Here is a 25,752-nt window from a genome sequence, read left to right as displayed (position 1 = left end):
TATACATATTTTTACGAAATCTGGTCTCAAGTAATCATCTGAGAGTACGAAACGTACGTGACATATTTAATTGAGAAGACTGTTTATATAGAGAAATATTTTTTTTCTCAACACATTAATTGATTAATTAATCATTATTAATATTATTATTTTAGCTTCCGTTGCTCTCGGATGGCTCCGAATGTGACTTGGACTGCGATGACGTTCCCGACGAGCCAGTTTGTGGAAACGATGGCAGGACGTACGAGTCCGAATGCGAGATAGAAAGAGCAAAATGCCAGGGACATTCAGTATACATCAAGCACCAGGGAAAATGTTCAGGTAAATCGAATATTTTAACGTATTCAACTGAGTTACTGTACGAAAATGAATACGTAATTAAATACTGTTATACGACGACATCGAATGTTTCGTGAATTTTTATCGTTATAATCGAGATGTCGTTACAACCGGGATTGGCGTTTTCAAGACTTCGCTCAACGAAAAATGTAATAATCAGTTGCAATCAAATACTGTGCATGAAGTTGTTATTCACTTACGATTGGGGGGTGACTATGTTTGGTCAAGGAAAAATTCTGGAAATCGAGAGGAAGGGGGTCATAAACACGGAGATGCCACTAATTCTTGCCAATAATATTGACAGATGTAGACGAAGTAGCCAAATATTGCTTCGCCAAGGAAATATTCCTTGGCGAAAAATATTACTACAGAAAGTTAGCTGTGATTTGAAACAATACGTTACGGTACTTCACGTTGAAAAAAAAAAACATTAACATGGCAAAAATATGATAGTCAATAAGTTATAACACAATTGATGAATTATGCAATACCTTCATAACCCATTCTAGTAAAAATTGAGCATTATAAGTAAGCTTCGTTGAAAAAAAAACTGGGAAAACAGCACATTTTTATGAAGGGAAAAGTCAGAAATGACAAAATACAGTAATGCCCCGTATACGGGTCATGTCAAGTGGGACAGTCAAACATTTATTGAATCTTTTTTTCAACAGTAGTCATCAATAGAGCAATGGATGAACCAATATTACCTTGCGATGAGCGATAGTTCTGGGAGCTTTCTTTGGAAAAACACCATAAAAACGGAAGCAAAAGCGCCGAAAAATGCTCTACATCTGTGAATTCGCGGTGTTTTCGTCGACGTTTTAAGCAAGATTCGTTGACATTGTTCTCTTTGAAAATTAGTCCTGACCGCCAATTTTCGTCTTTATAGCTAAGGTGTCGTTACAACCCGGGTCGTTATAACCAAGTTTTACTGTATTAGTAATGAATCCACGAATTACATATTTAGGTATTTTCATAGTTAACTTTTCTTTTCTTCTCAACCTTTGGTTGTGCAATACGACATTTTTTTCTTCTAGTGGCCATATGTGTACTAAGACACAAAATTAAATTTTTTATATGTTCCCGCAGTCATCTGACTCCCAACTAAAAATTTGTTGACCTGTCCTTTCTGTGCCCAAAAAAAAGGGGGATTCTAATATTTCTAAGTACAATATTAACCGTGATATTTTTGTTTGACAGCTAAGAATGTCATATCAGAATTTGGAAAAGTTTTAATAAACTGCAATTACAAAAGAATGTTTCGTTTTTTTTCCTCGAGTTTGTTTTATTTCCCATAATTTTCAGATAATTTAAACTCAAATATCTCGGCTAATATTCTACTTGGAAACGTGGATTTTTTTAGGGGGGCTTAGAAAAGACAGAGCACCAAACTTTCAATTGGAAATTTGACAACTGCGAAACCGTGTTAATAAATACCTAAGTACGTATGTTATTTGGATACTTTTTAATTGAAATTATGTCTCTACAACCAGCGGTTAAGAAGAAGAAAAGTCTGAGTAAACCGATAAATTTATATGTTGAAGAGTCTTGTGGGTACGATGTGTTGGTAATTCATACAAAATAGTATTTTACAAGCCAGTATCTTAGACAAAATTTGTATCTCCTCAATAAAATGTTTGTTTTCTTAGTTTTACTGTTAAGAGGAAACGCGTCACGTCTTTCATTATTTATTTGCGTCCGATAAAATCTCGGAAAAAAAAATCCATCGTTGACCTTCACATTTTCCTCAAATTCCGCGGCCTAGTACAGACATCGGCAAGTTTCGAGACTCGTTTTTGTAATGATTTCCTAGCAAAGCAGCAAACGCATCGTAGACTTACAGTGTTGAATATTGTGACGTAGTGCCTAAATTATAGAACTGAATTAAAAAAAAGACAAAAATAATCAGAAGAGAAACCTTATGTAATTTGTTAGTTCATAGATTTCTCTTCTTTTGTCCATACTGCTTAGAATGCATGAATGTATGCATGATCTCATTTGAAAAATACGCTGCTGAACAATAACAATGCGTCACACTTTCGGCTCCTCGTGATATTTTACGTAGAACTGTTTATTCTTCAAAAAATATCCACCTGCTAGTGAATGTTTAAATACGAGAACCCCTCAATTAAGTATAAATCCGAATTTCGAGTAGAAGCACAACTCTCACACATTTCAAATCCAGTTTGATTGATGATTTGATAAAGGAAATGATATCTTTCCTGCATTGTAAATGACTCAAGTGGGAAGCAACTATTACGCAAGCCGTTCTCGCAACTTACACGAGTAGTTTCTCGTATAAGATAATGAAACGAGATTCTCATAGGTGATGGAGACGCGACTCTTCATCTTTTCAGCTATCTTGAAAATCTTATTTACTTCTATATAGTATATTCTGGCTGGGGTTTATAATTTCTGATTTATATTTTGAAAAAATAGAATAATAATCAAAGTAGAAATAACTCTTTCAATGTTCTTTACGTCTCTGTGAAATGAAATTCACGTATCTTATAAAATAGCAACTTTCAATACCAGGGTGTCAAGAAAGTTGAAGGAATGTGTCACATACAGAGAAAAATACAGTCGACGCTCAATATAACGACCGTTACGATAAGTTCCAATTATTTTCTTATTCATCCTACGTTATTCTTCATCCAATATAACAACCAAAAAAATACCATTAAAGTCAGAAAAAAAATTATCGGATGGGCCAGGGCTTTGAATTTGCAGCAGGAACTAAAAACTATTTTCCAATCTATATAAGCCCCAACTTTTACGGGAAAAATTGTAGTATGTAACATTCACACAGTATGATAAATACTGTAATTTACATAATTGAATAAAATGATTACTTAACTTTTTTTTTCACAATATAAGAAAATTTAATGAATTGCGTGGCGTGTGTGCAGTAAAATAAAAAGATTGAAAAAATTAATTATGTAGAACGCACATAATTACAAAGTAATTCAAACATAAATAAACATAAAATTTCCTGCGTGTTATCCGCAGACACAAATTTCGTCATTTTCAGAGAAAAAATATCATCATACAGTGAAGTTTCTCTAATCCGAGGTGAACGGGATCGAAACCAACTCGAATTATCCAAAAATTCGGAAGGGGGGAGGGCAATATTAATTTTTTAACGCCATACATTTACTACAGACAGGCTTCTTTAAGAAACCACCGGAGGCCCCTGTCAAGGGATCAAGACCAACTTTCAACTAAAAATTCTTCGATTCGTGAGGAAAAATAGGACAAAATGAAACAAAACTCGTGCTTGTAGAAGAACCCACGAGATTTTGAAAAGGAATTTTGAAAAATTCCAGCTCCTTCGGATCAACCAGAACCTCGAAATTTCGAGACTCGAATTCAGGCTCCATAAGGCTTCATTCAGGCTCGAACATAGGCTTCAATCCATAGTCTGCAGTGGCGTATAATCCGTATGTGAAAGTATCATTCATCAATAACGAAAAAATAGCAAATGACCAATTTTTCTCCTCGTATGTCATCTATAAATAAATCCTTAGGAAAAATTGCTTTTTAAAAAAATTAATTTTCAAATATTTATTTCTACTTCAACCTTTCTCAGGAAAAAACTACTACTAGCTACTGAGATGAGTCGCGATGGTATGAGTCTACACCAAGACATTATGGTATCTTTTAACGTATAAAATCCACAGACTACACGCAGAAAATTACGGCACTAGTTACATTTCTCGGCGTGTGCCATTAGATGGGGAAAAGGTTTGACATAATTTTTCTAATATAATGTACTCAGAAATTTAACAATGATTGCCTGAAGGTTTTCGAAAAAGCATGAAAGATTTCCAAAGACAATTCAAGTGAACAAAGATTCAAGAACTTCACGTATTCGTAATTGAAAATCATGTCACTTCATGAACAAGACACAACATAGTAATATTCATATTCCCTCAAGGTTCTTACCATTAAAAAAAATTATAATGAAGTTTGAGCTTGGCTGCATCAAGCTAATTTACTTTAGATACTAATAATACACTTGTTTTATCATCGCCATCATTTTCCCTTGATCTAATTTCCATTTTTTTTTCCCCTCCGATAGACACAACATTTTTAATAATTAATTTTTCCTCTATTAAATCATGATATAATGAGAGGAGGGAGAAATAAAAATCATATTCCCCCTCATTTCTTCTTTCTAATCTTAAAGAAATGGTAATAACTCTATTATATGATACATAATTTAATTTCCACCAGTCGTTTTTTCCCCCTTCATTTTCTTATAATGATAAACATAATCAAATAAATTTACGTAAATTATCGGAAAATCGAGGGAGTATTTTTCCCAGTCTTAAATTTTCTCTAAAAAAAAGTAATATTTTTCTTGTAATATTTTTTGGAATAGGGTTTTGCAGTAGCTGTGACCTTACGTTTGATTAATAATGATTTTTTTTTTTAGCTGAAAACATAAATTTCACAACATTATGTGAATAATGCGTACATAATTATATTTAGTTCGGAAAGTATTTGGATAGTCTCGAAGATTCAGTAATTATGCTCTTGTGAATGATATTATACACTCTGTCCTGTAAATCCTAATTCAGCCCTGATCTTGTCAAACTTTATTTATTTATTTATTTATTTACACACAATATTGTTAACCATGGGGCCTATACAAGAGGATACGATTGAAAATGACAAAGATATTGTTTGATATTGAACAAAAAGACTAGTGATAGAGTGGGGGATTCGACAATACAGCTTGGGAGCTTGTTCCATTCACCAATTGTATGAGGAAAGAGGGTGTATTTAAAGCAGTCAGTGGAAGCAAAAATAGGTTTTATTTTAAGGAAATGGCCGAGTCTTCGACAGATGTAGGATGGTTTAGTTAAGATACCAGAAGTATCTATGTTGAATTGACCATTGAACATTTTATATAATAGAGTTGATAAAGAAATGAGACGAAGAGTAGAGAGAGGGAGGAGATGAAGTTCGAAGAGATACCTCTCTATTCGTCGTAGAGAGGTATTTTCTTAACTTAAAAGATGCACAAAAATAAGTTCAAACTTTTGTCGGTAGAAGGTGCTGTACAAAAGCAAATCGCTGGAAATGTGCAAACCAGAATGCTATAAACCGTAGGGTGTACGACTGAAAGCTCATTTCTGTATTTTCCTGTTTCTGGCACTTACATAAGGTTTTTATTGCGATGTTGACATTAGTAGGTAAAGCACTATTGCCGAAGTTGTTTTACTTCAGCACGAATCACCTGCTGAGGCTTTGAGAACGTTTCAGATACAGAAGAGATCCAATCACACTCGGTTTAGTTTCGTGCAGTTCCCTGTATCGATAAAAATTGAGAGCCAGTTTTTTTTTTTCAGTACCAAAACAAAAAATCCTCCTCTGTGAGAATAACTTTTTCCTGCAATTTTTATGAATTTTTGTACTATTTACGGATTTATGGAACACCCTGTACATCAGCGATTTTCAGAAAAATTTTAGTGTTCCTAAACATACCGCTAAAGTTCTCCAACTCTCTCTCTCTTCTAGTACAGAACGCATTTCCCTCATTTTTTTCCCCAAACTTTTCATTGTGAGAACCACATCTGACAAATAATATCATTTCCAAATATTTAATAACAAATACAATTTCTACATGGTGTATGACTCATAATATTGCGTGGGATGTTCTCCTCAGGTTGTGGATTTTTTTTTGTTTTGTTACGAACTGTTGAATGTTGGTAATAAGATTCTGATCTCTTTCTTAGTGCGTGAGTGGGTGGTAAGTTTACTCCAAAAAAGTGTTCCTCCGTTTATCTCCGTAAGGAAAATATCAAAGCTTTTTTCCTGTTCAAAAAAGAACAGAACAATAAGTTCTTGGAAGACCTACGAGTGTGTATATAGTTTACATCCCACGATATATTCGTAGGGCATCAGACTAAACATACTCGGATATCAGGCGCCCACCATGGGGATACGCTACTTATACAAGGGCTGAGATGATTCACTGAGGGTTGGCCTCGGCCTATTATTTATTTTTAGCCATCACACTTTCGAGTGGTTGCTTATCTTGAGGAAACATATACATTTGCATATTGAAGAAGACCATATAACAGAAATTCTCCGAGTAATATATATAATAGTCTCCGTGTATTAGGTGTGGTTTCTTATATATTTACGTTTTTCTTCCTAACCGAACATGTTGTATTTGAGGTTTGGGAGACTTCTTGTTATTATGTACTGTGTATTTAGCAGTGGGGGTTTTTTTTTCCCCGTTAGGTCGTTAAAATAATGTTTGGTTCAAAATCTTGTGAAAATGGCACCAGTTCCCAAAAACAACGTTGCAATATTCAAGTTCGCAGTTTGCTTTCTGTGGTTACACTCTATTTTTTTTTTTTTTTCTGACTGCATGGGATAGATTAGTAGTGGCTCGGTCATGGGACTGTGTATCTCGATTAGAAATTTCCGGCAACAGAATCATTTCAAGGCGTTTTTGAGGTCGTTGTCTCATCTGCAAGCGAAGGTCTCTCATGGGACTTGGAAAAATTTTGGGTTTTACAGAAATAGAGAAAAGGACACCGGATGTCTGATTCTTCTGATAAACTATGCAGTTTAAGAACATTCCAAATCGTGATTTTACGTATATTCATGAAGGAACGTGCTATCTGTTAGGTCGTCCTGAAAATTCAGAAATTTTTTGGCCATATTTCAGCTGCTGATGTATCTCTTTTTGTTTTAACACTCTTTCAGACTAGAACATTTTTGTTTTCTTCTTTTTTTGGCATTTTCAAGGAGTTTTTGCATTTTTAATACTAAAAAACTATTAAAAGCATAAATACCAGCAAATATATTTTTTTTCAAAGTTTTTTCAAACACATTTCTAAAAAAAATTTCACAATCCTTTAAATCAGGGCTTAACTCTCTGAGGTAAACAAAAAGTTTCTATGTTGCGTAGATGTGATAAATCTGGTTATTATACCACCACCACCAGACCAAAAGTGATAAGTTTATCAAATTTACTAAGGCTATTGATAACTATGCATAATAACCGATTTATCACTTTACTATAACATCAACAGTGAGGAAACGCAACCACCACATTTGTGCATGCAGGGTTATTCAATAATGAAAACATGGGGACACTACAAATAAATGTCTGCTGAGATGTCTAGTCTGGCTTTTGTCGTAGTCGGTGAATATTAGTTTTAAATATTTTTATATGGGTGTCCAATATGACTATACAAAAGTTAAGTTTTAAAAAATATTGGCATCATTATACCTTTCTCTCTTTTTTTAAATGAGGCCAATGCTACTTCTACTACCGCCACTCGAACTTTGAAAAACGTTCATGAAGTCTATGGAAATGATTCTTCACGTGAATCATAAGTTCAACGATTTCGTGAAGTTTTAAATTCCGTCACTTCAACCAAACAAAATCGGAATAGATATCTCGTTGTAGCGAATGACAATGTCATATAAGTGAAAATTAATAAAACACAAAATTTACTAATCAAAACTTGGCAAAAAATCCAAAAATTCTTGAAAGTATTCAATGCACATCTGATACTAGACAGAGGACGAACTGCATGAAGTTCAGTCCATGTGGGTACGTTAAGTTGTGAAGTTCGTTACGTGTTTCTGAATACGCACGCAACAAAGAAAAAGATCCATTTTTTAAGACTTCGCTCTTGTTTGGTCACCTAAAACAAATTGCATGAGATAATCTTCTTATTGCATCCATCATACTGACCAGATTATCGCATCATCCTAATTTTCCATTCTTTCACTAAATCCTTTGCGTTGAAAATCATTATCTCATGTAATGCTGTCAAAAAAAAGCCACGTAATGATTTTTTTTAATTCAAACGATCTAATAGGATAGAATTTTGAGAGTTATCGAGGAAAACCCCTTAAGCCAGGGGTTCTCAAACTTTTTCATCCTGCTTCCTAATGAATGCTTATCCGTGGCTTCCCAGAGCAAATTTAACAAAGAATCTTTCCGAGAAATATTTATAGGCAGCTGCAGCGCAAAGACTTCACGGCATGAATGTGAGCCAATCTCCTCTTTAAAAAGTCTCGCCTCAGAAATCAACAGACCTACAAACGGTACAAATGTAATTCAATCATTACACTCACTCACTTCACTTCTGAAATATAGATAGCAGCTCTGTGTGAAAAATCAGACACAACACTAATTAAATTACGCACCATTAGGTACACACACTTACACTTCTGGCACAACTAGGCAGTAAATTATCAATATATGGCGGTAAACCTGAGTTGTGCTCGCTTTAAAAGAAAGAAAGCCCTGGCACACAGTTTGAGATCTACTGTAAGCTGTTAAAAAGAAAACACAGTATACGACAGCGGAACACCAATAAGAGAACGTGTAATCGGAATATCTACAGTTTAAGATCTTCAGAAAAAGAAAAAAGTTTAATTTTCGGATCCGAGCAATGACTACAAAAGATATTTAAAGAATAAAGAGGTGTTTTTTGTTTTCATTTGATAACCAGTAACGGTATGTAAACGGTTTTAATCAATTTACATGTTATATAAGCATTTATATTGCATTATTACTTTTTCCCAAAATAAATCATATGAATCAAAGTGCTCAAAGAGGTATATTACTGCTTTAATTACGAAAACTTGGGAAATAAACACAAGCGGACCCATAATCCAGGAGATTCCCTAATTCGGAATCACCCAGGTCCAGAGGAGTCCGGATTTTAGATGCCCTACTGTAGTTATTCAGTGGAGAAAAAAAAATGTCTAGGAATGAAATGATCATGAATATACAATCTCGCAGCTCGGTGGTTGAGGAAACATTGCTATAAATAACAACGTGCATGAATTACTATTCAGATTCACCTGACGAGAAAGAAGGAAAATAAACACGTTCACGTGTCATAAATCATAGCGAAAGAAAAATTAGTTCCACTTTACTCTAAAGCAAACAGTATCAGATGTCGACAGCAACGACATCCAACCTCGTCCTTTATGTTATGCTGTAGTATTTTCTTTTGTGACTCCCTATTCTTTTTTGTTTTTCTTTTATCTCCGAGAACACGGTATTTGCCACCACAAACTCGTCCGTTTTGAGTTGTTAGCTCTTCATTATCTTCTCTATGGCATTACGTATTGAATTATTCATAACCTGAGGCTCAAGTCGAAAAAAGAGAGAGAGAGAGAATGTGTAATAAACCAGTCGTTATACTAAATACAACCTCCCATCCGGTAAAAGAAGATTCCTACGAATTCCGATAATATACTATACCTCAGAGCGATTAGTGCTGTTAGTACAATACAAAACATAAGTCCGTGGACGTGTAAGTTCCCTCCAGGGCGACCATAACTCGATTATTTTTTATCCGCATCGTCTTTTTTTCACCCTGAATATCGATCCTTACCATGTTCCCACAAATATATGACCCGATCTTATATTAATTTTTGCTCCAAAAGATGCACTAGGGAATATTTTCAGTTGATATCTTTTTGCGTTTGTTGATGTGCAAAAGTCTATGAATCCATGAATGAATTTTTTTGCGGCTATACAGGCTGTGCCGTATTGTTTGCACAGCGGATATCTCTACAGCAGTTGACGTTAGAAACAACTTTGAATTACGAAAAGTTTTCATATAAAACGCGGTTACTGAAATTGTCTTAAATTTTCCCAAGGAGTCGTGCACATAAAAAAGAAATTGAAAACAACTTTTTATACAGTGTCGGAATGCTGAAAGTTCCAGTTAATGAAATGTAGATCTCTCTTTTTTGAAAAGTAATTTGCAAAAAATTTCATGTGTGCAATATTTATCGAGATATTAAACATATAAAAACACTATGTTTCGGCAACTTGCGTTGGCAAGTTTCTACTGTTTCAAAAGTTTACATTTTTTAGGGATTGTATACAAATAGAATGAAGTCAAACATTTTATTAATTTTTTATTCACAATAAAAAGCAATTACATTTTTTGACAAATATTTTGAAATTAAAAGAACTTTCGAAACTTTGAATTTAATTCAAGGCTCGCAAATTTGTTAATCACACCCTCAATCATTGGCGATACATGACAATACACCCTGCATAGCCACATATGTACAAAATACGTTCGTCTTTGTGACGATTTTAACTGAGGCTAATTTTTAGGGTGGCTTTATGTCCAATGATCATATCACTCTCCCCTATCCATACGAAGGTTTTCTGATGTGAAGATGAATTCAGGAAAGAAAAGGAACTGAATGAAAAATTCGCGACGTTGGTTCGATTTCCCGCAAGAGGGCAGTTGAATTTCCTATCTTTCCTGAATTCATCTTCGCATCAGCCAGAATTTTAAAACCTTCGTACGGATAGTGGAGATCGACATCATCTTTGGATAAGTTGCCATCTGGTGGCAGTGTTACCAAACGTGAGCTCCACCCTAAATTAGGTTCGACCGTCCATGTACGATCCCTTTCAGCGCACACGAGCTCTAATGAAAGATTGAGATATCGTTGCCTTTGAGTCTAGTGCGCTCACTCGGCAAGTTAGAGAACGTGGATTCGATTCCCCGCCCTAGGGAAGTTGAATTTTTCTTTCTGTCCTGAATTCATTTTCGCATCAGCCAGCTGTTGAAAAAACTTTCGTATGGGGCTTATACTATATACGAGTATTCTGAAAAATTAAGCCAGGTCTTATTTTTTTGGTTAGATCTTTCTTTCGGGAAATACGATAACATGTGGAAATTGAAAAGGATTCCCCCCACCCCTTAATTTTCTAGACCGGAACAGGTGTCAGATCTAATTTTCCTGTGATAAGATGTTCATGTCAATACTTGTAAGAAACAGAGATCTCTACATGAATGGAAAAACGTTCGGCAGATTCGATTAAACAATAAATTTCGTCCAATAAGTCACAAATGTGGCCGCGCGCGTTCAGCATTTTATTATTTTTCCTCTATTGTGAGGCTATCGTAAGACAAATGAGCGTTCCCGTTCACCCTTGTTATTAGAAGAGCCCACGATTCGCTGTTTGCCCCCTAAATCCAACAGCTGCCGTGACATATTGAATTTGAGCGATCGGCCATTCAGGCGTCGTTGGTGGGGGGTTCAAGAGACGTTGTATTGGGATGAAATCGATCAAATTCACTCTGCGGAGCAAATAAACAACGGCAAGTGTATGGAAGCAACTTCAATGTAAATAAAGGATGATATTGATTAACGTTATCGCGAACCTGCAAGGGCTGTCCGGAAGTTGAGTGAGAGACGTGACGATAGTGAAATAATCAAAGCTTCAATTTGAATTCATCGTTACGGCTATGAATACTCATCTGCACCGAGTTCCTGTTCTTTGAACCGAGTGCAGTCGATTGAAACTTCGCTATAAATGAATTACGCCTGAATTGCAGTCCATTGATCATAACAGATTCGTGACATGTGCAACTGCCACTTTCCGATTCTAATTTCATTAATAACCATCTATTGTTTGTTGGATGAATAAAATAGAAGCAATACACAGAGTAAATTCGTAAATAATTTAAATATTAAAATAATTAAAAATATTATAACTAAAAATTCATAAAATTTAAAGGAATTTGTATAGTTAGATGCGGCTTGGGAAAAAAGTTTTGCTCACGAAGGGGCATTTTTTTGGCATAGACGAAAAAATTTAGTCGAAATTTCGTCGGTAGAGGGTGCGGCACGAAAGCAAATCACTGGAAATATGCAAATAAGTCCTATAAAACGAAAGGCCCATGATTAGCAGACCATTTCTAAATTTTCCTGTACGCACACCAACACCGGTCATATCACCATACAGCAATTCACTACCGATCGAGTTGAGTCGGAAATGAAGGTGCCATCTGTCGGTGGTGGTGTTCATCACCCCAGGTTCGGTAGTGAAAGAGTTTGTTATCTGTGTTCTTCCCCTGGACCGACGGACCTGACGGTCGCCTTAGTAGACGAGCATCTTACCCGAGCGTAACTTTCCCGTTATTGGCGCTTACATAAGATTTTTATTGCGATGTTGTCCATTGATTGATAAAGATACAGTCGAATCCCGTTCTAACGAATACCGTTATAGCGAAAATCTCGTTTTAACGAACATTTTTTTAATCCCCCGAATGAGTTTACATAGGAACAATGCTAAGTAACCTGGAATTCCTTTATAACGAAATTTCATTTTAACGAAATGATTCCTCTGGTCTCTTGGCGTTCGTTATGACGGGATTCGACTGAACACCACGGTGAAGTTCTTCCTCAGGTACAAGTCGCCGGCTTAAGCTTTGTAGGCATTTCAGAGACCAAGGACATTAAAAAACAAGGTTCAGGTCCAGATTTTTCGAGTGATTATTTTTCTATTAAATGTAATTTGTCATTAAATACGTAATTTTCATTAATTCCGAAATTATTTTTCATTAAATACGAATTTTTATTTACCCTGTAATATTTTTTATCTCAAATGAACTCCCATCAGTTTTCTGAGAGAAATTATTTTTTTTCGTTTAATATGAATTTCATGAAGCCCGAAAATAATTATTTCCCCAAATAAATAATTCTAGAAATATTTTTCACATATGGATTTCCGTGAATTGAGAAATAATTGTTTCCTTCAGTTTCTCTCATTAATTCTGAAATTATTTCTCTCATTAATTCTGAAATTATTTCTCTCATTAATTCTGAAATTATTTCTCTCTTTAATTCTGAAATTATTTCTCTCTTTAATTCTGAAATTATTTCTCTCATTAATTCTGAAATTATTTCTCTCTTTAATTCTGAAATTATTTCTCTCTTTAATTCTGAAATTATTTCTCTCTTTAATTCTGAAATTATTTCTCTCATTAATTCTGAAATTATTTCTCTCATCTGCTCTGAAACGTTTTCTTTTAAAGTAATTCTGAAATCACTTCTCTTCCATCAATTCAGGAATACATTTCTTCATTCGGGGTTCGGGGGGGGGGGGGGAGTTCTTTTCCAACATTTCTATAATTTCTGTTACCATGTTAGCGTTATCGTCGACAGGCCACTACCACAGAGCTTCTTGGGCCACATAACGTCCGCGGGGCCATGCATTGAAAGTTTGTCGTAATCAGAGGAAAGAAAACGCGCTGTTGGTCCTTTAAGAGGCACATTGACAAGATATCTCTCTCCCTAAAAACCACTGATTTTTAGCATTTTGACAAGCCCGGTTATATTGTAGAGAGAGAGTTGCTATCTCAATGAAACTATTTTCCCTTTACCCTTTACTTTGCATTTGCAACTACGTCCAAAATGTTCCGGAACTTATTTTATTACGGGAGAATGAATACAGATAGAACCTGTGTATATTTGATGTTTCCTTCGAAGTAACCACCCTGCGCAATTATCTGTTTTTGCCGTTGTTCGTACAAAGATGTAAATGCGGATGTTGCAAGCTTTTTTTTTTTGTCACATCCTCCAATGCCTTCGCCGCTGCTCGTCGCACTTCTTCACAACCTGAGAATCGTTAGATGCCCCTTGAGTAAATTCTTTATCAGAGGAAAACGTCAAAACATCGTAACATCGTATTCGATGCATCGACAACCAACTTATTCCCTTGATCTCATCCCGGGTGACATTTTTACCTTTATTCTAGGATAAAGAATTTTCTTAAGGAGCAACGATTCTCAGATTCGGAAGAAGTGGAGCGAGCAGCGACGAAGACACTGGAGAATGTGACAAAAAAAAATCCTTGCAATCCACATTTACATCTTTGTATAGAAATTTTTTGAAAATTTTAAAGACAAAAATTATAATTATAAATGCGTTGGTCTTTCCTGTCTTTATGTATGGATGTGAGAGCTGGACGCTACGGAAAGCAGATAAGAAAATAATTGATTCCTTCGAACTTTGGTGCTGTAGGAGGAGAATTCCATGGACAGCTAAAAGGACTAACAAATCGGTTATCGAAGAAATCAAGGTTGACTATTCTCTAGAAGCAACAGTCATTAAACAAAAACTCTCTTACTTTGGCCATACAAATACAAATACAACGCCACAACAGACAAAATGCCCATGAGGGGGGGGCTGAGAAAAAAGATGCCCATAAAAATATGGATGTGATGCGCACAGAAGGCTCACTAGAAAAAATGGTAATGCTTGGAAGAATTGAGGGAACGAGAGGGAGAGACAGATCGAACACCAGATGGATAGAAGAGGTGTTGCAAAGCACTAGAATGAAGCTAGCACAACTGAGACATGCTGTGAATGACAGACCAGCTTGGGGAGAGCCATGATCTATAGAGTCACCAGGAATCGAAATCGACTCGATGGTTCCTAACAACAACAACAATAGAAATTTATGATTGCATTGGGTAGTCACTTCAAAGAAAACACCACAAAGAGAAACAGGTTCTAACTGTACTATCATTCTGCCGTAATGAAATAAGTTCCGGAACTTTTTTAATGCAGTAATATAGCATTTTTGGGGTGATCTCAAGTGATTTGCCGCTCAAAGTGTTAATAAACTTTTCTAAAGAAACTAATTTTATTGAAAAATTACCGATTTTTTTTTTCTGAAATGTGTCAAAAAATCACTGCTCCTCCCAGAAAAAATTAATGTGTTTCCCAGTAAGAGGCATTAAAGTACTCCACTGTCTTTACACTAGAGGGAAAATTCTAGATGGGAAGTACATAAAATATAATCCACGTCATCTTGTTAGCGAATCCTCTCCAAAGCTGAAGGTGACAGTCAGTGGATGCTGACACAAGACTGCCGTCAAAGTGAGTTTCTGAAGAGACGACGGGACAAGTCATGGCCATCATCATGATGAAGAGACAGAGAGAGAGAGAGAGAGAGAGTCTGTGTTCTCGGAAGATTCAGGCAACATTGCGATGATGAGAACCTAATTGCTTCTTGCCTTTGACAAATCTCGCAAGACACACGCCAGGGAAAACACTCTCTCTCTCTCGTTCGTTTTGCTAATGAAAAGCATAAGGGGGAATAAGAAGTGGGTGGCGGGACACGAGAGAAAACTAATGAACGCACTAAAATCATCCTCGGGAACAAAGAGATAGATGGAGACGAGTTAATTTAGAATCCCGGTGCTGTTGTTGACGTGCACGCGCGCGTCCTCCGTTCGCCCCTTTTCTGAAAGAGCACCCATCTCGTTAATTCACCATTAATCAAGCACCATTAAAGTAAACATAGAGAAAGTTAATGTTTCTGTCAGCGTTGTTTTGTGCGAAAAAGTTTTTTAAACAACAAAAGTTCTGTCCTCGTCGTGCAAGGTCGCCATGAATTGTGGTTGTGCTGGTGTGCGTAATAACAAGTTTTCCGCTGTGTGGAGGGCTTTCACTCATTATGGAATCTACAGTCTAGGATAAACGAACAGAAAAATCTACAATGTTTTATATTCGAGACTACGGTACTCACTGATTTTTTGATTGCGCTGATTTTCTTTCTTCCCCGTTGAAGAATGTTCACCTTCATTATCTTCTTATGTGATTTCACGTTATCTGAAGGATGAACGACCTTAAACTCGGTAAATCAGCCATTTGACTGTCACAGGCAAGTCTTAGCATATCAATTTTGTACAGAATTTTCTTATACAGAGTGTCCTGCAAGTCCTAAAATTCGGCCTTTATCTCTACCGTTGGTTGTGGACGTATTGTTCTGATTGAAAAAAATGCTGAAAATGTATTCAGAAATCACGCCATAACAGTTTTGACAGTGGAAATACAGCGTGTCAGAAAATAAGAAGCCTAAATTTTTATCGGCCCCCGTGTCCTCTAACTTCCAATTAAAAAGTTATATACAAATACAAATACAACGCCACAACAGGCAAAATGCCCAACGAGGTGGCTGAGAAAAGATGTCCATAAAAATGTGGATGTCATTTATTTCAAAAATATAGCAACCCAATTAAAAATGCCAAGTTGTTGCTCTGTCTCTCCTGAGGTAAAAAAACCTCATGTTTCAAAGGGGTTTGGAGCACGATCTTGACACCCCATGCTTTCCTACGAAAAAATCAATCTCCCTCTTTAAGGTATCCGACTACGTTGAAAACGTCATTTTATAAGAAAATATGGATTTTCATTTTTTTTATTTTTTATAAAAGCACTATTTGTTGTGATTCCAAAACGGGCCTTGTTTTGTTTATATGATGCTTAGAATCAAAGTTACGTTCACTTTAGTGTTGCGTTTTTACATACAAGTAATACGTGAATAAAGACTTAAAACGTGTTCTACGAAGAATGCTATTTTTGACATTTTACTTGACTTTGTGACATGATTTGTAAAAATTGATGCATTGCATCCTTACGAAATTTTAATGTGATATTTTGCTATATATTGTTGAGGTTATGAACCAAAATCTAAGGTCTATCACATGTATTTTTTGAATTACAGTGTTTTATAGACAAAATGTAGGATGAAATTTCAAAAAATTCACACGTACATATATACATTTTGGTGTAACTTATGAGCATATCATGCAATCCTTTAAATTTTAGTTCATAACCTGCAACATTACTAGCTAAATGCACTGTGGAAATCACAAAGCATTTCATTAATAAAATTTTTTGCAAAATCGTGTTTCGAATATCACATGAATTTTGCCTAAAATTTGACATAAAAACGACTTTTTCATAGAAAATATAATAGATAGACCAAAATTTGTCACTGTTTTCACCATTTCGAGACACTTTCTATCAAAAAATGTATTTAAAATTTACTACAGAACCATTTTAAAGAAAAGTGACAAGAAAGGTAGTCGGTAAGGAACATTTAAAGATTTTCTATTCACTTCAGGTACTCAACTTTTTTCTCTCAAATACTATAAATATTTTTGTGCAATTTAATGCGAGGTTTCAGGATTTTAATTATTGGTTATTTTTTTTCTTCGAATTTTAACTTCAACAACATGAAACTTTTTCAAAAATCACAAAAATTGACCCATATTTTGTGACATAATTTTTAAAAATACTTTTAATAAACAATCCTCGTGTTAAAGTACGTAACACCATAGTGTTGAGACACACACAAAGTTTCAAGACATTTGATTGAGAAGTGTTTGTAAAAATGTTCCTTATCTAGAGAAAAGAGCATTTTAATGGAAAACATTAGCATGTATATACTGTATAATGCCTGCCTGATTTTTAGTACAGATCGAACCAAAACTTGGACACAGTTAGACGCAGAAAATTTCATAGTATTTAAAATTGAAAAATGTGTTTTTTTGGGAAATTTGAGTGCACCAACTCCCTCAAACTTCTCAGCGAATATTGCAGTCAAAAAACATGGGAATTCTTTCATTAGCTTCATAAGAGACAGGGAAACAACTTTCTAATTGGAAGTAAAGAGGACATGGAGAATATAAACATTTTAGATTTTTGTTTTACTTTGTCACACACTATTTTCACTCTGAAAACTGGTACGGAGTGATTCCTGAACACAATGTCAGTAATTTTTAAATTGGAACCATACCTCACCGGTTGATGAGATAAAGGCTGAATTTAGACTTACAGGACACCCTGTATGTTTGTATTTTTTTTAATTTTAAGTATAAAATATGGACGAATTTACATCACTGAAGATGACTGTGATTTACATCATCCAAAACAAACAACACGATAGAATTCGCGACCCTAGGATCCATTTTGATTTTGAATATGCGATTTAAATATTCTAAAAATTAAATATTTGATATTTAATTACGTGTATGCGTTAAGTATTCCTAAATGATAAAATGTTTGGTTTGTGGAACTTTTTATCCCCTAGTCAGGGGCGTTTAGGAGAATGAGATAAGGGAATTTGAGTCAGGTCCCTAAAGCAATCAAGCAGGAGACCTTAAATCGCTAAATTTTAAAATCATTTCTCTCTTTCATAAGTTATGAATTTTTATTAATTCTAGAATTAGTTCTCTCTTCAATTTTACGTTATTGCTCTCATTAATTTTAGATTATTGATCTCATTGATTTTCAATCAATTCTTTCAATAATTTTGGAATTTTTTTTTCCAATCCTTGAAATGTTTCCATTAATTCTGAAATTATGTATTTCTTCCATTAATTCTGAAATTATGTATTTCTTCCATTAATTCTGAAATTGTGTATTTCTTCAATAAATTCTGAAATTATGTATTTCTTCCATCAATTCTGAAATTATGTATTTCTTCCATTAATTTCAAATTATCATCAATTCTGAATCTACTCTGATTTTTCATTAATTATTTTTTAAGTGTGCTAAATCTCTCAACCAGGAGTTCTTGGAGATATTTCATGGGGGAAGGGGGGGGGGGTTAATGAGTTTTAATGAGAAAGTAATTAACTCATTATGTTGTTACATAGATAGGTTTATTAAGAGAAAGTTGTGCCTTGTACAACAGCTCGACGCGAGTGCGGTCATTAATTGACTTGTATTTCTACAATCCCCCCCCCCCATCTCAGAAGCCAATGTGACCCATAGGTTAAGAATTCGTACGATAAGCAGCTATCCGATGAAAATCTCAACGTCATAGAACTTGAAACCGCGTTCGACTCGCGCGACATGGGCAAAACAAATAAATATCGTTTTCGAGACGTGCCACCTCGGAAACGGTTCGGTCTGGGCGCAGTTATCTTCGGATGCCATAACCATAATGATAAGGTAAACGCTTTCTGTTTGTGCTTTTCCAGGAAAAGGTCGGTGCGAGTCTCAAAGAACCGTCGTGTTGGAAGAAAGACGCAGCAAGCCTGGGATGTTCGTGCCCGAGTGCAAAGATGACGGCAGCTACGCCGAGATCCAATGTCACCATTCGACTGGTTATTGCTGGTGCGTCGACGAAGATGGGAAGCCTCTGAGAGGTTCCTCGGTTAAGAACTCGAGGCCTAATTGTTCCAGCAGGACAGGTCAGTTACAGCCGAATGTCATATTTGAGAACTAGGACTATAGCTTTTTCATTGCTCCTATGGACTATGGCAAATTTCATATATTGTCATGTGGCAATATGGTCAATCAATCAAGTACAGGGTGTCTATACTTAAACTTGGCGTGTCCTGAGCTGTCTGAGTTCATAACTGCCAATCAGAAAATTATTAAACTTCGGGAAATGGTAATAAAAGGATAGGAATACTCGAAGTCCATTTGAAGACCGAAAATTGCATAGCATTTGATGTGGAATTACCGTGTTCGTAAGAGAGTCTCAAAAGCAAAGCACGTTTTGTGAACTCAGCGCCGTACATTTTTTAGTAGAGGTATGAGAATGCAAATGGTTCTGCTTGACATGTTTGGATAGACGGCTATGAATGCCTAGTCTTAAATGTGAACAACCCAGAAACTCTAATCGGGACTCCGTTCAAGAGTTCTTCGCCAAGATCTTCTAAACGCTCAAAGAAGCCAAAACGAACATCGGAGAATTACAATCAACTAACGTGTATGTTTATATGAACGTGAAGTGAATTGTCACGTACTAGGTGTCCCGAAAAGAGCACCCTAAATCTCAAAATTCAATATCTTGATGAGAGACAAGTTTAATTTTTCCTCACATGTTTGTCAGACACCCAGTAAAGTTTTAATTACCAAATTTGACAAAATAATGCACTTCTGTAGTTTCAACAATGTATGGAGCTACAGTTGTTTAACTTTTGTTACCTGAAGCAGGTTAATTTATGCGTTAGACGCATAACCACTCACGTATCTTCACTTGTCTCAAACAAAATGTCAATTTGAAAAACAAAACCGAATTCGAAAAGTGTCACTTATGCACACATGAAATTGGGATGACAGCGCTATCTGTCGATAAAATTTTCAACTTAACTCAGGGAATATTGTGATAAAAAATTTTATAGGCTGTCTGACAAATATAAAAAAAATTAATTTTTTTTCAATCAAACATTTCCAAGATACCCAATTTCAAAGTTGGGGGTGCTTTTTCTCCGCACACCCAGTATATTTGACGACCATGTTGTTTTTCTGGCTAATACCTTCACCACAATGCAGGGTAGACGAGATGTCCTGGGCGCAATTCGAATATTAATAACAAATCAACCAATTAACATAAGAAAGTGCGGTTTTTGCACAAAAATACTTACCACATAGCTTAGATTTTTCTTTTATTTTTAATTTAAAAAACAGTTCTGAACAAAAAACTTGACATAACAAATAAAATGCAACACAAACCAGTGCATTGTTAATGCTGATGGCGATTGGCGTTGCATAAAACTACTATATTTAAACATGAGCACCCTTTTCACCTGTTTAGATGTAACCAAAGACGTACACAGAGAGAGGCACAAGCTCGTTCTCCAATAAAGATGATCAAAACTTTAAAATAATTCAAATATCTTTGTAAAAAATGACTAAAATTTTGAAAAAAAATATCTTTTTATGTTATCTTAATCAATTTCTGTTAGATTAAAATGTTCCTTGAAGGTAAGTACTGAAAATTCTTAATAATTAATTTCTTGTCCCCCTCTCCCAAACTAATTGTGCCCCCTACCAACCCTCTTCTGTAGCAGAAAGCCTCAGCGCGGAGCTTTGACGTCACTGAAGTCGTCCATTTCACCTGTAGCCATTGGATATAGCAATCTGACGTAGTATGTGAAATCTTTATCTTTTTTTTTGCAGTCTATCCAGTGACTATAAGTGAAATGGGCGAGCGACTTCAGTGACCTCACGAGCTTCGCGTGGAGGTTTTCTGCTGTAGAAGGTGTTACCCCTGCAAAGGTCAATCCTACGTATGCCCCTGGATCTTGCTCGAGCTAAAAGAAGGCGCTCATATTGAAATGCAATGGTTTTATTGATCATTGATCATTTTTGTCGCACCATGGTTAATTTTCTGCACACGAGGGCTAATTAGACCGGGACCTACAATTTATTGCCGATTCCGAGCGGCAGCCTATTTTTTTTATACTCACCGAGAGGTTGGTGCGCTTACCCCTAGATGTGGGACTCCCTGCGATAGCAATCTTTTTCTGTGGTACGCCGCTGTTTCTATTGTACCCCTCCGTCAGGAAAGTTTCCGACAAGGACGAACCGGGTATCGAACTCTCGATACTTCTGAACAACCTTTGGTACTTTAGGCATTTAGTACCAAAGTATAAGTATCTTATCGACCTCGGCTACCACGCCCAATGGTTTTATACAACGCAAATTGTCATGAACATTAATTATGCACTGTTTGTGTTACATTTTATGTGTTACGTCGAGTTTTTTGTTTTACAGTGCCACCTGTGAGTGAAATTTGAACTCATTTTTTGATTTAAATCAAAAAAAAAAACAAAAAAACTCTAGGCCATGCCAAGTATTTTAGTGTAAACCACACCATTTTATGTAAATTTAATTGATTTGTTACTGCTTTTCAAAATGTGTTCAGGACTTCTCGTCCACCCTCTATTATCTTAGGACAGTGACAGGCAATCCTTGTGAGCAAAACAATGACTGTGATTTCCATGACGGTCCAACCTCATTGGAAAACGGCTAAAATTGCCCGATGGCGATAGAGCACGGATCGTGTTCGATTTGAAAGGAAGAAGAAAGCAAAAGAAACAATGACTGTGTGAATATCATGTGTCTCAACCAAACTTCCAGCTATCACTTCAGTCTTGACAATCAACGTTATGATTTATTTGGACATTAGGAAATCGATATGCATCGATTCCTAGTTAGATACCGTAAATACCATCATTACGGAAGTTTTGGGAAAGCACAATGAGAGACTTGCGAAATAAAAATCCCTTTTGTTCCGTATAATTTTTGTCGAAGTATTTGAGGGGGGGGGGGGTCGTGGATCGAGATGATTTAGATTCTTCCAACCAGCATGAGGATTCAGAGAAATTGCGCCACATAAATTTTCCCGTCATTTTCCCCCATTTTCCCCCACCAATTTCCCAACAAATCTCGCTTCTATAATGACCACACGTTTAGCCCATTAACGACGTCTTGCTCATTAACGAAAGAAGCAATGAGACGAATGAGACTTTCCTCTCTTAATTGCGCATTCATCAAAAGATGGCGGACAAGAAAGAAATTCAAGTTATATATATATATAATAGGTTTTTTTTTGTTCCCCCATAAAAATAACAGTTATTAGAATTTACTTCCAAGAAATAAAAAAAATAAGTGGCAACACACTAAGAAAAAACGATAATGAGAGAAAAGGATAATAAATCGCTTCGATTATGTACTAAAAACGGGAGTTTTTTCCACTGATTTCTTTTCCATATTCATTCGAATACACACAAGCATTTAATGTGTTTTAGAATAGATCACTTAAAGATCTTTTGGTTAGAGAATAATGATTGTGAAATGCCCCCTTAATCAATAAAATTTCCTCGATGTGATAGTTTTTATCTCAGATATTCCTAGAAATGAGAAATTATTGGCTTTTTTCTTCTTTTTGTTTTGAAAATTATGCTATTTTTTTATAAGACTAATTTTTGTAATATATATATAATTCCAATAAAAATATCGGCTTCAACAAGGGATCGAAATTTTCAATTATCTCTTTAAATTTCAAAGACGAATTTCTCTCGTTTTTTGGTTATTGGGAAATATTTTAATTGTGAAATCGTCGGAAAATGTCCAAAAGATCAATTTTTTTTTTTCGGATATTTTGGCAACTATATAGTACACGACCAAATTCTATTCTGTTTCACTTTTATAGTGAAGAATATGATGGCAGTAGCTTTTTAACAGAGGTCAACCGGGTCCCTGTTGTAGGAATCCCTCCTCCAAATTATTGACGATTTTTTTATTATTACAATGTTATTACTCGTAGATATCAGGGCTGGGTAAATACCAGGTGCCAGATAGCTATGGCTACTACTAAAAATTTGTATTGGGGCCTAAAATTTTCTTTCTGTAGTTACTAAACTGCAGGCTACGAGAGCAGCACAAAATGTTTGGAATTTACAGCAGCATATCTGCCAACATGAAAGAGGGCCAACATGCCCTTAAAAAGTCTAAAGAAGCATTATTTTGGGCCTTTTTCTTTGGATAAAATTTTTTTGGCGCATAAAAAATTTTTCTGGTGCATAGATTTTTTTTTTTTTTTTTAGATTCCTCCAGCCCTGGAGTATAAGAAATTTTAATTTATAAATTAGGCTCAATGAAAACACGAAAATGTAATTAACCCCTGGGCTTTCAAAGTTGTTAAGGTGAACTTGGATGTTCTCGCCAATATTGTCGTGTTGAACGTTTAGTTCAGCCGTCGAATACATTTTAATCCACAGCGATTTGTAAGTCCTTCATTTCTCGCCATTGGCGATTTTTCGGCAATTTCAGTATAATTCACAATTTAAGCATCATGTGACGACTGGCAGTTTCTTGCATTTGAGATCCCGATTTCACGTAACTTTCTTGAAGGAAATTGATCTTCCTGCGTCGTATTTCGGTAAATGCGATAAATCCGGTAATTATGCATAATCACAGAGAATTTTGGTGAGTTTGGGAAATTTCCCTAAATTAATCATTTTTACCGGTGATTATGCATAGTACCCAAGCGTCGTTGGTAAATTTGATAAGTACTTAAAATTATCACTTTTATCGGCGATTCGATTCGTTTTACCTATCGCATCGTTCTTAAACAGAATAAATCCTACTATATGATATACTATTTTGAAAGCAGTATAGTATAGTAACAGTAATAGTACGATTATATCAGGGTACGATCGTAAAATTTGTATCATTGCATCAGGGTCCGACTATATTCATCACACGTACTAGACTCATTTGAAATTTTTTCATATTAATCAAATTCACCAATTACACTAGGGTATTATGAATAATCACAGATAATGGCGATAAAATTTCAAGTATTTAGAAAATTTACCAATGACAACACTTATCAATTATGCATAATTGCCGATAAAACTGATAATGTTTTCAGTACTTATCAGATTCACCAACGACGCTTGGGTGTGTGTGATTTCGCCGGTAAAAGTGGTAAATTTATCAAACTTACCAAGATGATTGGCAAGTATTCATAATAACCGATTCATCTCATTTACCATAACAATTGTACATTTACAATACTATGGTAATCAATTAACCGATTGATACGAAATTTTTCGCATTTATTTGTGATTGAATGAAACATGTTTTTGAATCATTTTTGGAAAAACCGACTTCAGGGGTCGTGACACCCCTTAAACACAAAAAAAAAAGCCCCAACGGGAAAATATATGGAGAAAATTCCGTAACATTTCAATAAATGTCTGTCTGAATGAGACGTAGCTGAGACAGAATGAGTTAATGACGTATTCGCTGACATAGATTGAATGGGTTTTAATGATTTCTTTTTCCGCCAAAACTTTCCGATTCTTGTACAACAAATCGGAACAGAATCAAACACAACGTGATCCGATTCCGTAAATAGCTAACAAGGAAGGGTAGCTTGAAACTTCGTATACAAACACACACAAAACAAAACAAAAACATGGGAAATCTGCATAATTTCTGAAACCTCAACTCTGTTTCCGCTCGAATTCAAGTCAAGGACGGCGTCATATTAGAAACAAATTTTTAAAGAAAAAACCATTAAAAACTGGATTTCTTACAGCGTGATTGATGAAATACTGGTTGATAATTAAATCATTTTGAAAAATGAAAAGCAAAATATTTTCCGAAATTACTTAATTTATTGATCATTTTTCGTTTTAATGATCACTTCAACGTCCACTGATTTTATAATCGAATTTTTCTTCTGTTTCTAGGAAAAAGATCAAACAAAAGGAGATCCAATCGAGGGAGAAGGAACAAGAAAAGTAACTAAAATGGTTGAAATTCATTTTAAAATTGATTTTTTACATATACAGGGTGGGCAAAAAGTCCGTAGAAGCTTTAAAAATGAATAAAAACCGGAAAAATAACCGAAATAAAAAACGTTGGCATCACTAGGTCACGGAAGACAGAAAAAAAAAAAAACTAAAAAAAGCCAATAGGTGGCGCTGGTACGAGTGACTTCGGTGGAAATATGCAAATGAGGTTATAATAACTTGCGTTTCTAATCCACAATCAGTTCACCGTTGTAAACAGTGTATGTTACCTGCTGCACTCAGGTAGCATCCATCCATTGCTGGATTTGTGACTCACCTGCAATGTGTTATTCCCTTCCCTGTGGTGGAGGGGCATGTGGAACAAATACTGATGTAATAAACGATTTGGAGGAATTGTGTTCCTTATTTGTGTATCTTTTCTTTGACTTGTGTACGTCAGCACCACCTATCGGCTGTTTTTGAATTACTTTTTCCCCTGTCTTAAAAAAATTCCCGTGACCTAACCCTGCAAACCGTTTTTTATTTCGGTTATTTTTCCGGTTTTTATGAATTTTCAAAGTTTCTACGGACTTTTTGCCCACCCTGTATATATATGTGATTTTGGTATTGTCAAGTACTTAGACGAAATTTCGATTACAGCTTGTAGCAGTACAGACAGAGCAAGCTTCAATGCGAATCTCATAGATATATTCGAGTCGGAGTACAGTAGGTCATCCAGTCCTGCTTCGACTGACAGTAAGTTAGTTAC

At 35.4% G+C, this 25,752-nt stretch overlaps 1 protein-coding gene across 2 annotated transcripts in view; it reads left to right on the top strand.

Annotated features, from left to right (window-relative positions):
• The window catches only part of LOC149082224 (SPARC-related modular calcium-binding protein 1-like), a 110,395-nt gene that overhangs the window by 46,232 nt on the left and 38,411 nt on the right, over positions 1 to 25,752 (top strand). For both annotated transcript variants that reach the window (XM_089235735.1, XM_089235734.1), the window contains exons 2-5: positions 156 to 321; positions 18,924 to 19,136; positions 24,942 to 24,992; positions 25,644 to 25,739. In XM_089235735.1, coding sequence (XP_089091861.1) covers positions 156 to 321; positions 18,924 to 19,136; positions 24,942 to 24,992; positions 25,644 to 25,739 — 526 coding nt within the window. The remainder of the gene's footprint in view (positions 1 to 155; positions 322 to 18,923; positions 19,137 to 24,941; positions 24,993 to 25,643; positions 25,740 to 25,752) is intronic.

Source organism: Pholcus phalangioides, unplaced genomic scaffold (genome assembly GCF_987345545.1).
Source record: "Pholcus phalangioides strain wild (caught in Gottingen) unplaced genomic scaffold, Ppha-v1.0 ptg000009l_1, whole genome shotgun sequence".
Taxonomy (NCBI): Eukaryota; Metazoa; Arthropoda; class Arachnida; order Araneae; family Pholcidae; genus Pholcus; species Pholcus phalangioides.
The sequence above is the reverse complement of the archived record's forward strand: the minus strand, read 5'-3'. Positions and strand labels throughout refer to the sequence as shown.